This window comes from Corvus brachyrhynchos, unplaced genomic scaffold, assembly GCF_000691975.1.
Source record: "Corvus brachyrhynchos isolate BGI_N302 unplaced genomic scaffold, ASM69197v1 scaffold148, whole genome shotgun sequence".
In the NCBI taxonomy this organism is placed as follows: domain Eukaryota; kingdom Metazoa; phylum Chordata; class Aves; order Passeriformes; family Corvidae; genus Corvus; species Corvus brachyrhynchos.
In genome coordinates this window covers 2,530,900-2,542,902 of record NW_008239785.1, presented here as the reverse complement: position 1 = coordinate 2,542,902, position 12,003 = coordinate 2,530,900, and the positions used below count along the sequence as shown (strand labels likewise).

The 12,003-nt window shown below is 46.1% G+C and overlaps 2 protein-coding genes across 6 annotated transcripts in view; both read right to left on the bottom strand.

The window, feature by feature from the left end:
* Nucleotides 1–641: 641 nt before the first annotated feature.
* On the bottom strand, nt 642–8,618 carry WBP2 (WW domain binding protein 2). Of its 5 annotated transcripts, none has more exons than XR_001864909.1 (9): nt 8,496–8,618; nt 6,735–6,843; nt 6,064–6,199; nt 4,434–4,526; nt 4,095–4,211; nt 3,760–3,882; nt 2,577–2,653; nt 2,292–2,399; nt 642–2,091 (listed from the first exon to the last, which is right to left on the bottom strand). XR_001864909.1 is itself a non-coding variant. In XM_008640578.2 (9 exons), exons 1-9 carry the CDS (start codon nt 8,552–8,554, stop codon nt 2,146–2,148), a joined length of 768 nt encoding a protein of 255 aa, XP_008638800.1. In that variant the 5' UTR covers nt 8,555–8,618; the 3' UTR covers nt 642–2,145. The 5 variants fall into 5 exon arrangements, 1 of the variants encoding a protein (XP_008638800.1); XR_001864911.1 differs by having other exon boundaries at nt 3,760–3,855; nt 8,496–8,605; XR_001864912.1 differs by having other exon boundaries at nt 8,491–8,585.
* Nucleotides 8,619–11,358: 2,740 nt separating this feature from the next.
* TRIM47 (tripartite motif containing 47) overlaps nt 11,359–12,003 on the bottom strand; it is a gene marked incomplete at its 5' end in the record, with an annotated part of 8,258 nt that continues 7,613 nt past the window's right edge. The window contains one exon of the mRNA XM_008640630.2: nt 11,359–12,003. This exon is cut by the window's right edge and continues 2,303 nt beyond it.

Below are 12,003 nucleotides of genomic sequence, written 5' to 3'. Positions count from 1 at the left end.
GGTGTCAGTGTGAGGCAGGGGGACTAAGCAGGACCTGCTCCCATGTGGAACATTCCCCTCCTGCCCTGCCAGGTGAGACTGACACAGCTGGTTCAGCTCAGAGAGAGGAACAGCTCTGGCACTGCTGCTGGAGCACAACTCAGCTTTTCCAGGGAGAGGAGCACAGGTGGAGCACACCTGAGAGAGCTCCGACCTCACTGGGCACAACCACCCAGGCACCTCAGCACACTTACAGGAAAAAAGAAGATAAAATTGTGGATTGTTTCTAATTAGAGACATATTTTAGAAGCATTAATTATGCTGCATCACCCAGCTACTTCTTGCAAAGTAAAATAGTGAACAGGTTGTAACTTTCATGAGGACAATTGGTCTGGAAAAACAACCTGGGTGACACATCTGGGTAGAGTAAAGCAGCTGCTGCACCAGCTTCCAACAGGAACTGTGAAATGGGAGTCTGCTGAAATATTTTAACATCTTATTTTCATTCATAAAGTCACCCAAGAGAAATCTAGCAAATGATGTCACCAGTGAAGAGCCACAAACAAAATCCAAGTGATTTTGCTTCTAATTCTTCCTCTCCCCATCCAAAGCTACCAACTCACCAGAAGTTTGCCTGCTCACACACACACAACCACCCCAAGTTTTGAGCTCATTTCTCTTTACTTCACAGTCTTAGCAAAACAGATCTGCATTCAGAAGTCATTTCACATTAATATATTAATCAAATGCTTTCAAAATAAATATTTTTTTTTAAATAACCATTTCTTTTCATCACCGCAGTAGCAATTCTAGAAAAGTCAGTGCACAAACAGTAGCAATTTCATTAATCAGCTAAACTCAAACAAAAAGAAAACAAGAGGTGGACCTTTTTTCTCTCCGAGCAGGCTGCATGCAGCAAGTCTCAGCAGTTCCCTAGCACAGAATCCTCTGTCACACTTTGCTGGGAAGGATTTTCTCTCCCAGCTGTCAGAAGTCAGCAAAGTGTGACTTGTGCAAAGCTTTGAACAGCACAAAAGCTTCATAGCCCAGATTCTGATCAGTCCTGGAGTTGTCGCTAATGAGACCAAGGAATCAATGCTATGAGGAGTCTGCGTTCAGGTGACTGGGAATTCACAGCTGGACCAGGAACACAAACAGCAATAAACAACACTTTGGACCTTACAGCTTATTCCAATGTTTTGCATATTCTCTCAAGTGCTTCCAGGGCAGAAGTCAACTGTTTTCTGCCCATTAGCTGTTAATTCACCAGGTAAATCACAGCAGGAAGATGCTTCACTGGCCAAAAAGTGTAACTTGTGTTACAACAAAGGAAAAACAAAAGTGCGTTACAGACTATGAGGAGAATATTCCATGAACTCACATATCTAACTGGAAAATAGAGACAACAGAAATATTAGTGTTCCCATGGGATCTAAACTGGTCAGATGCTACTGGAGAACCCTGTGAAGAGCAGTGTGTCTGAGGAAGGGAAGTTGGTCAGCACTGTCATACATGGCGCACAGCAGGGAAATCTGAAGGGCTACCAGATTACTCACTATGATTGTCAGGAATGACTAAAAACAAAGAAACCCAAGAAAGTTGAATATATATCTGAAAAATGCCACAGGTGTGTATTTCCTTTGAGATCCCAAAGGTTTCCTTTGAAGCCCTTTCTCAAGAGCAAAGAGTTGGACGTGACACTCTGGATTAAAAGGAATAACCAGAGGCATCCCTGTGTCCAGAGGTGCTCTTGGATGCACACTCAGGTAAATTCAAGATACCCACCATGTCCAAGGGCCTTGTTTCCATGTCATGATCATGTTAATTAGCAGTTTAGAGCAGATGCTGACTCTAAAGAGGTGTAATTTAAGTATCAAAAGAAACAGAGCTAAGGGAAGCAGTCACAGATGAAGAGAACCCCCAGGTGTAGCGATGCTGCACACAGGGAGGAGGGAATGCTGCAGGACAGCAAACCCTCAGAGCTCCAGAGGTGAGCCAGGCTACCAACATCCCTCCCCTTGCTCTGCACAGACCTAGTACTAGAGCCCCTGAAAGCAGTGTGCCTTGGGGGAAGGCTCTACTCCTCAGTGCTATGGACCGTGCCCCAGAATTCTGCCAAAATGGAAAAAAAGAAAGCAATGAGTCGTGGAGAAGTTCTCTGTCAGCTTATTGGTTTTTCTTGTCCTCTGGTGGGAAGTATGGAGGAGGGGGTGGCTGGTCCTGCAATAAAGATGATAAAAAGACATCAGTGCATGGGTAAGAATAAAAAATTAAACTCAAAGCCCCCAAAACACCCAAGACACCAACATGAACTGCCAAAATGGAAAAAAAGAAAGCAATGAGTCGTGGAGAAGTTCTCTGTCAGCTTATTGGTTTTTCTTGTCCTCTGGTGGGAAGTATGGAGGAGGGGGTGGCTGGTCCTGCAATAAAGATGATAAAAAGACATCAGTGCATGGGTAAGAATAAAAAATTAAACTCAAAGCCCCCAAAAAACACAAGACACCAACATGAATTCAGATGAACTTTGCTGTGCCACTGAGAGATCTGCCAGACACACACTTGGGCTCCCCTGCAAACGCAGAGCAACAGGGACTCACCGTGGGCATGTAGACATTGTGGGGGTTGCCTGGGCTGTAGTAAGCACTGGCAGCAGCTTCAGCAGCCTTGGCTTCAGCTGTCACACGGAGAGAAGAGTCAGGTTAGGGGGACACAGAGAACTCTTACAATAAAACAAGAATTCCTGGCCATCAAGAGTTACTAAAAGAGCACCATATGACCAGTGCTCAATTTGCAAAATAGCTACAACACACACAATTGAGCATTATCTCTTCCAGTTACCACAGAATTGTCAATACCCAGTGAAACAGACAAAGACTGAGTTTGGAAATGTCACCTGGGACTTGCATGTCAGCCATAAAGAAATGCTTGCTGCTGCTTTGCCTAAATACAGACAATACCCTTTATAAACCGGCAGTGAATAAACCATCCTCCCTGAGAGTGAAAACACCAGGCAAGACAAAAATCAGCACAAGTTTATAGCAGCTTAGGGGATTCTTGCATTAAAGATGGTAATTTATGAGGATAATCCACATCCTCTATTTCTGCAGAATACAAAAATCTTGTACAACCCTCTGGAGCAGTGCCGCTTTCCAAATAATAGTTCAAAGATGAATGGTTGTTTATTCAAACCAAAGAGAAAAGTTAAATCCTTATTCAAACAAATATTCTTATCTGCAAGAGGTCTATGGCTATGTCCTACCACAATAGCTCTTTTTTCATTTTAATAAATCCCAAATGAGTGAAAAATGAGGCTGTATTTCCCCAGCTCCTTTCCATCATCTCTTCCCCTGTTCCATATTGTTTCAGGAAAAATAATCACATTAAGAGTGAAACAGGGGAAGGGGAAGAAAATATCACCCAAGACACAGTTGAGAACTAAAATGGACCACAAACACGTTTCACCATCAGTTTCCTTGTATTCATCCATTAGGGCAAGATTACCACCACAAGAGAATCACAAACTGTATTTTTTCTATCAAAAGAATAATAAATCCATCCGTAAAATACCCATTAATGGTGTCCACCCCGGAGAGAATCAGGCTGGACTCCAGACTGAGCTGGACATACAAAGCTGGAGATTAGGGGAGCTTCCTAATCCCTTTTCTAAACAAATTTCAACTTCTAAGTGGAGCTTCAAAGTTCCCCAAAAGACAAGAAGTAAAGTCTGTTTCACTCCTAACAAAACTGTGGTGAGTTCATTCACCTGGACACACTCCTTACCTGCAGGAGTGGAGGGCAGGTCCGGGCCACTGACAGGGGGTTCCATGGGCCCTGGGTATGGTGGGGGTGGAAGCTGCATGTAGCCCATGCCTCCATCTGCCATAGGAGGACCAGGATAAAAGTCTGTCAGGAAAGGAAATCACACAGCAAGAGACTTAACTCCCCTGGGTGGAGTTATCAACCCAAAGAAGCCAAGGCAAACATAACTAAACTCAGGAACAAAAGCTATGCAAGTCATCACTAAAACACCGTGTAAAATCTGTGTTTCTTGCCCTTTTTACCTGTTTTAACTCTTACTAACTAGAACAATCCCCAGCCTCAGTTCCCAGGCTTACCTGGAGGAGGAGGTGGGTATGGATAGCCCCCGTTAGCTGCAGGGGGTGCAAAAGCATAGGATCCATTTGGCATGTAGGAATAGCCATAAGCTCCACTGGGTATTTCACCTCTGGAGACTGGAAAAACAAAGACAAGACCTCATCAGAACATCAAGCCTGCCTCAAATGCAGGCCAAGAACTCCAACAAACTTAGAGAGTCCTTATCAGAAAAAAAAGTGTCATCCCAATAAATCTGCTGCTCATTGGATGTGAAAAAAATACTTTTTAAAGCAAGCTTCAGACACAGCCAAGGGTCCTAAACCCACAAAACTCCGGCAGATACCCCCAGACTTCCATACCTTGTGATGCCACCTGCAGCATCCGCTGCCCAAATTCAATTGCACCCCCAGCTGAAAAGGTCATCTTGAATGTGGCAGATCCTTCCCAGCCACCTGAGGGAGGAAAGACAGCAAGGAGAAGCCATTTCCATGCTATTTAGGTTATATGCTCTATCTACAGATGCTCTGTATATAATTCTTTAAAGAGCTTATCCCAAATATCCAAGTTAAAAGAAAAATTAAAAATAAAGCAGAGGAAGTGGCAGAATTATGGTATCATCAGAAAAAAAATCACACTGGGGTATTGTCATGTCAAGAGACACCTGAAGCAGAAACATCCATGAGGGAGACCTTCATAAGCTTTCTGGAGTTGTAGCTGTTGCCACAGCAGCTGCCACAGGCCAAGCTATCAGGAGTGCTGGATTTGCTCTTGCTTTGGATAAGATTAGTGCAGAAGACAGGGATTTTGTTAATCCCGTTTGCTAAAAAGCCTTTGCAACTACACCTGTCGGCTCCAAATTAGTTTGGGAGTCTGAGTGCCCAATGAAGCAAAGAGCTTAATGAAAAACATGGTCCACATAAATCCATTAGAGCCCACGGAAGACATTTCAAGTCAGGATAAATAATAATTAAAAAAACAAATAAATTAGTGACATCTCATATTACAGTATAAAAAAGAAAAACACACACAGTCCAGAGTCCCAAGAAAGCATCAAAGCAGAAGCTGTGCTGAAACAGAAACAAGTAGATTAAAGAGCCTTTTAAGCTAAACCAGACTCTCATGGCTGTTAAGACAACATCATCATTAAAAGAGATGGCCTCTGGGGAAAATTCACAAAGATTTAGCTAAAGCCCTTTGCCTTTCACACAGTTTAGTTTGTCATTACTGCTCAGGCTCCCTCTCATGCTGGATTGTCCCACTCAGCTCCCATGCAGAAGCTGCTTTCAGGATTCCAGCTGAAAGCTCCTACACCCTGTGCTGTGACTTCTGTGCTACAACTACAGACTGAATCAAGCTGAGGATGAAAGTTTCCTGAACTTTGTGCCTTTGGTAAAAAAAACAGTGAAAACCAAAATTATTATTGAAAATGCCTGCCACAGCCTTCTCACTGAGTTTAATGTGAAACAGCTCCTTAACTTCCCTGATGTCAAGACAGTCCTTTCCAAGTGCCATTTTCACTGCCAGGATGCACTACAGCAACAGCACACCTGTCCTTGAACTGCACAAGAAACATGATGGAAAAAGTGCTCTGGGGATCTCCACCTGAACCCAAACAGAGCCAGAAAGAATCTGAGTTTTTGGCACAGGAGGACCTGGATACAGGTGGGAGAGGTGACCCCAAGTGACCAAAGCAAAATTACATGCTCATTCTTGCTGACTCCACTCTGATGTTTATTTGCTGAGATCACTTGTTTAATTGAACTTAGTATTTTGCAGAGGGCAGGAATGAGATGGGTTGCAGAGCAGATCTGCTCATTGTAACTGAACAGGGAGCTGATAAGGGGAGCATTTTTAGCTGCCAAAGAAAGAAACACATTTTAGCAGGCGTGTGAAAATGCATTTGGACAGTGTCAAGTTTTGGTTAGCCAGGTTTTTGCTATGAAGTGAGCACTGAACTGAGACACAGAACACACACTGTGTGATACCTACCTCCTGCCTCTGCTTTCACTGTGCCCTTGATGTAATTTGCTCCAAACACTGGCTGCTTGATCTCACAATCCTTCAATAAGTAAAAGGGCATCACGAATGACTGCATAGCATCCTTCCCCTTCGACACAAAGATAACCTGAAAAGAAAGTAACATTACAAGAGCTATTCAAAATAAACAGGAAACACAACCCTGATTTATTATCTGAACAGACTTCTCCATGGACTCAAACTCCCTCCCACATCACCACTTCTGCAAGCCAAAAGCTACAGAGAACAGCCACAGGGGTAAACCAAATCCTCAAGGTAATAAAGCCTTCCAGGAAGTCCCTTGCTCAGGTAATACTCCTTCCAGCTCCCAGAGAACCTGCTGCTCCACACAGCTATGATTTAGTAGCTGTGCTGTTGCATTCAGCATTTCCAGACCACTGTTAATTTCCAGTTTAAAGATACCTGATGTACTAAACAGCTGCCTGTACAAGAACTAATCAGATTTATTATCTGTTGACAAATAGATGGGATATGCCGTGAATTCATAATGCTTTCCAGAGGGAGAGGATGAGCTACACTTCAAGCAGGAGTAGATTATCCTGACTTTCATGCACTGAGGACATTTAAATACAGACTCCAGGACTGTTATCTCCTTACACGAGATAAAGCCTTTCACCACTTACCCGGTAGGGAGTCAGGAAAACGCTCCCTTTCTTGGTCCCCTTGAAGGCCTCTGGCATCGGCTCCAGATCACTGAAGGTAATTTCTACATGGTCATAGGTCATCAAAACACTGCAAGAGACAAGAGCTACAGCTCAAGGCAGAAGTGCAGCCTGCACAGAAGTTTACTGACCTCCCAAAACCACCTGTAACCTCAGGCCATGCTGAGCAGACAAAATCAGTTCTGGTTTGCCTTTTTTGTTGTTGTTGTTGGCAGCAGCAACTGAAGTATCACTGGCTGCTTGTTCCCTTCTCAGTGTGCTGACACAGCTGCTGCTGCTGTCTGCATAACCAGGCACCAAATCAATCGAAATCTCAAGACATTTACTTTCGTTTTAAATCATTTTGCATTTCTACTGGATCAGTTCCCTAAGTCAGTTGCCCGCAAGTAATGCGACAGAGAAAGGACTGCAGGAGAAGGAACTGCTCAGGCTGCTTATGCAACACAGCTCTCGAAGGTCTCACCACAGCTCAAGCACCTCTGACACAAAAATGTGATCCAGAGGAACTCCCCTTCCTTGCCACAAGACTTCATTAACTCGTGTTACCTGCACTGATTCCTTAATTCTCAATTACAAACTGACCTGATTAAAACCTTTGCATGGACACAGCAGGTAACTTGTATTGACATTACAGCACCCACATTAGGAACTCTAATCCCTAAAGCTGCAGAAACCTCCACCACCTCTATCTTTGGCAGCTGACGTGTTTCCATGCTCAGTCATTTGCCTTTCCCTTCTTCCAGTAAATACCTGTCCCTCCAGGAAAAGCTCGGGAAGGGCAGTGGGACCAGCTCTGCTCAGGCTGCAGCATTTCAGACAGACCCTGATCCAAGGCAGGCTGACAGCCGGGAACAGCAACACCTTCAGCTGCTGCAGTTCTCTCAGGGAATGCAAATTTAAGTACCTGAGTTGATCTTACTAAAGCCTTCTAAGAAATGCCACATCCCAAGTGGAAGTCAGGCGCAGAATTCCTGCATCAATGTTTAAGCGGCCCCGTGTAAAGAAGCGCTGAAGGATGAACCACTCCTTTGTGCCCGAAGCAGATGACTGCCACGTCAGAACCACGCTGGCAGACAGCGGGTGCGGACAGCCCTTTGCCATGCAGACAGAGGCAGCTCTGAGGAGGCTTGCCGTTTCCATGGTTATATCCCAGCACCTTTTTCCAACACTGTCGCTCCTTCCCGCACACACAGAAAGGGAGCTGTGCTCCAGGAACCCAGCAAACCACCGTGGGCAGCCTTTGAGCTGAGGCACGATGCAGGTGCAGCATCCCCGAGAGGGGAGGCTTGCGTCCAGGCCAGATCACCTGGGCGGGAGCTGAGCTCTGCCAGCCCTTCCTGAGCCCTCGGGGGAGAGACTGGGCACAGCAGCAAGAGCCAGCAGCAGGCTGGGGGACCGGGAGGATGCTGAGGGGAGCGGTGTAGGGGGAGCAAGGCCCGCGGCTGAGGCCCAGCAGAGCTCCCCCCGCGCAGGCCCTGGGGCAGGAGGGTACGTAAAGCCCCTAAGCCGTAGGGAAACGAGGGGAGGACGAACAACGCCGGCACCAAGAGGGTTAAACCACCCCCTTTAACCGCCTCACCCTCTCAGCACCCCCCCCAACCCCGACCCACACAACCCCTCCCCCTGAGGGGGAAGGCAGGAAGAGGGCGGGGGGAGAAGGCAGCGCGCCGCTATCCCCCGGCTCCCGCGGCCGGAGGAAGGGAGAAGGGGATAGCACCTCACTTCTCGCTGTTGTTAACGATGACGCCGCCGCCTTCCGAGTGGTTCTTGTTGAGCGCCATCGCCGCCTCCTCCGCCTCCTCCTCCTCCTCCTCACAGCATCGAGCCCACTCTGCGCCTGCGCGGGAAAAAGGCGCTGGCGTCATTGGGCCGGTGGGGCATGCTGGGAGTTGTAGTCATCGCCATCGATAGAGGAGGTAACGCGTGCTTCTTCGCGCGGTGCATGCTGGGAGTTGTAGGCCAGCCGCCATGATACCCCCCCTTCCCCGCCTCGGGGCCTGCCACAATGTCTCTCTGTAACTGTGCTGTTTGGTAGAGTAAAATAAATAATAATAATAATAAATAATCCCTCATATCTGGCGGTTCTGCACATGAAGTGAAATTTACCCCTTTAAACAGCGAAGATGCTCCATTTCCAACGGTTTTTAAAATTCCCACTAGATGGGCACTTCCTGTTTCGCACACTTGCAAACAGATTTTTGATCCTGTTACTGGCTGCTTTCAGTGATGGAATCAAGTACATCCAAAAAATTACCCCTTTCTACTGGAGTGTGTTAAACTAGAAGGGCTAACCCATTGCCCTATAAACAAGCCAGGACCGTGTCTGTGTGTCTGTCTGTCAGGAATCTGGGAGCAAGGAAATACTTGTGGCATGTGCAGATCTGCAGGAAGGGTCTAAACTCCTGCCTCCAGGTGTGCAAGTAGGAGGAATTTTAAAAACTTAATGATTGCATAACTTCATTAAAAATAGGAACCCTGCAAAACTAACCACTGTTTGAAGGGCTCCCTCAGATCAGTAACTGACAGCTGTGTATCAAAAATATATAAATAAGAGCATATATTACCTTATATTATGTATTTTTAGATGGATTTGAGCTATTCCCTGGGTTTGCAGCCCAGTCCTGTCTGAGTGCCTGAGAACCAGACGCGAGTGGGGGGGAAAAGCAGAAAAATGACATAATGGAAACCAGATTTAAATAAATGCAGTGACATAATCTGTACTGTTTCTTGGCAAGAAGAGAACAAGTTTGTGCTTTTCATATCCGCTTTTTCAATAAGCAGTAAGTTTCCCTTTTAAGAAACAGCCATAACAAATAGTCCTGATTCTTCTCCTATTAAAGTCAGAAGCAGAATCCACTCGGCTTCCACTGAAAAGCCCAGATGGAGCATTGGCACTTTGCACGAACTAAGACTCAAATAACATTTTTATCCTAACTCCAGTTGGCATTTGGGATTAAAAAAAGCAGCCTTCACTTAAAAAAGATGCTGCTGTAATTGCCAGTGTGTGTGTGGAGCTCTAGACCTCCTCATCACATAGAAAATCTTGGAAATTTATACTCTCAAACTTGAAAACACTAAGGAAAAAACACCTAATCTGTTAATCTTTTTTATTTGTAGTATGAGGACACAGAAGAGACAACTGAGACAATTTGCTGCTTTGAATTGCCCAGGGCTGACAACTGGTATTGGATTTTAAGGTTCTTCTGCTCCTTTTGCAATAAAAATGTGTATATGGCAGAATTCCCTTGGACACACTTGGAAAATAAAATCTGTGTTATTTTATGTCAGATGTACAGGACACAGAAAAGTAAACATGAGATAATGGGACAACTCAAACGGTTTGGTATTTAAAGGAAAGACAACCCAGAGCAATGACTGTATAATATTTAATGGACAAATCATAGTCTCTAACACCATTATATTATTCTGTTATGGTCTTTTTCACACACTGTAAAATACCCTACAGTTACTGGATTTTAAAATATCCTAATTAAAAAGAGGAACAGTCTGCGACAGCAGAAATAACCCAAGGGAACAAGGAAAGGCTGTTTAAGTTGCCAAGTGCTATCGATCCATCTCGACTCACCTCACCCTGCATTTAACCCCTTGTTTACAGCAAAATCAGGGATCCAGAGCTGGCGCAGTGCACATTCCCTAATGGCTCCAGTTTACACCCCAAATTACTGGCAGCACAGAGCAAGCTCTGACCCAGCTGCTGGGGGACTGCTCCTGTTGTAAATCACCCCTAAACCAGGAGGGTTTATAGTGCTCCCAACCGGGATAAAAGCAAGCAGCAGGAAAGAGAGGGTTGGGCAGCACTTCCCAGCTGTGGAGCATCCACAGGAGCTCCATGGAGCTGATGCCATGAAGATTTTTTGCCTTTTCTTTTATACCCCTGTTATACCTTTTTTTACAACTTCTGTATTCTCAGTGCTTTTTGCCTCCATTCCTGGACTTGTTTGTCAAGCTGAGAGACTCAGCATTTTAGAAGCTTTGTAGTTAGGGATCAGTGTGCCCCAGACCCCAAGGTCCTCTCCAGAACACATTCTGTAAACTAAGACAGAACCATCCAGGAGAAGGCTCCTTGGGGAGGGGGGCTCACTCGAGCCTCTCATTGGGGAATCTTTGATAGATCTGCTAATTAGTAAAACCTATAATGATATACCCGATCTTTTGGGGTGGACATTTTTTTGCAGGGTGCATTTCAATGCATATGACCTGGACGTGTGCACCTAAGGATCCCTAAAATAAATACCAAGGTAAAATCCCTTTTCCCCTTCTAACCATGTATGACTCTTGATTTTAAGACCAGGAAAAGGCATCAGAGCTGCACCCATGAATTCAGCCAAAGCCACGGCACAACCAGACACCATGCCCAGACACCCCCGTGGGTTCCTGAGCTGCTCCCACGTGGTGACAGGGTGGAAAGAGAGGATCCCTCTGAGCCTCCCAAGCCCTGAAGGGGGTCAGAGGTTTGTGTCTGTGCACTGGGAAATGTGGAGAAGGGCGGGATGCGTGGCTCCAGCGCGGGTTTCCCCGTGGAGCAATCAATCTGCCTACAGCGAAATGAAACAGCACAAAGACCCAGATCTGCTCTGTTTACTCTGGCAAAACTCCTCGCTGCAAACGGTGGGAGTTTTGCCTGAATAAATGAGATGTAGGGTGCAGATGGGGGCCCACATGGGAGATCTCTTCCTGTAGAGATGAAGGTTCCTTCCCTTCCTCATCCTCCCAGGATGTGACTGTGCACGGGCTGTGGCACAGCTCCATCGTTCTCATCCCATCAGGAATTCCTGACTCCAAGTTCTCCCTGTGTGCACAGAGCAGCAGCGATGCCTGCTCTGTGTCACCGCTGACATCTCGTGCCAGGCCTGAGCTCTGCAGGGGCCGCTGGCGCCAGCCAAACAAAGAGGGTTTGGAGCTCAGGATGCAGGGAATGAATTCTCATCTGGGCAGAAGTCTGGGCAGCATTCCCACCAGCCAGGAAAGGCCAAGATTTCAGCTGAAGATTTCACTCTGGAAGGCCTACTGTTCCTTTTCCCACTGCTCACAGCAGTTTGGGAGTCACGTCATGTGGAGGAGGAGGAGGAGGAATTGGCAGACAGATCCCAGCAAGCCCCTTCCCAAACTGACTCACCAGCCTTGCCCCGGGGAAGGGGTGGCTGCGCTCAGACCCTTCATCCACTCAAATATCCCAATTTTCTGGGGACTGGCAGCTCTTTCTGTGCCA

What these genes read in the sequence shown, in the direction of transcription:
- WBP2 (XM_008640578.2), bottom strand. Translation starts at nt 8,554, where the DNA reads ATGGCGCTCAACAAGAACCACTCGGAAGGCGGCGGCGTCATCGTTAAC. An exon ending in AGTGAAAGCAGAGGCAGGAG is followed by an intron (nt 4,527 to 6,063) that starts GTAGGTATCACA and finishes TTCCTCCCTCAG; the next exon opens with GTGGCTGGGAAGGATCTGCC. An exon ending in ATACCCACCTCCTCCTCCAG is followed by an intron (nt 3,883 to 4,094) that starts GTAAGCCTGGGA and finishes CTTTCCTGACAG; the next exon opens with ACTTTTATCCTGGTCCTCCT.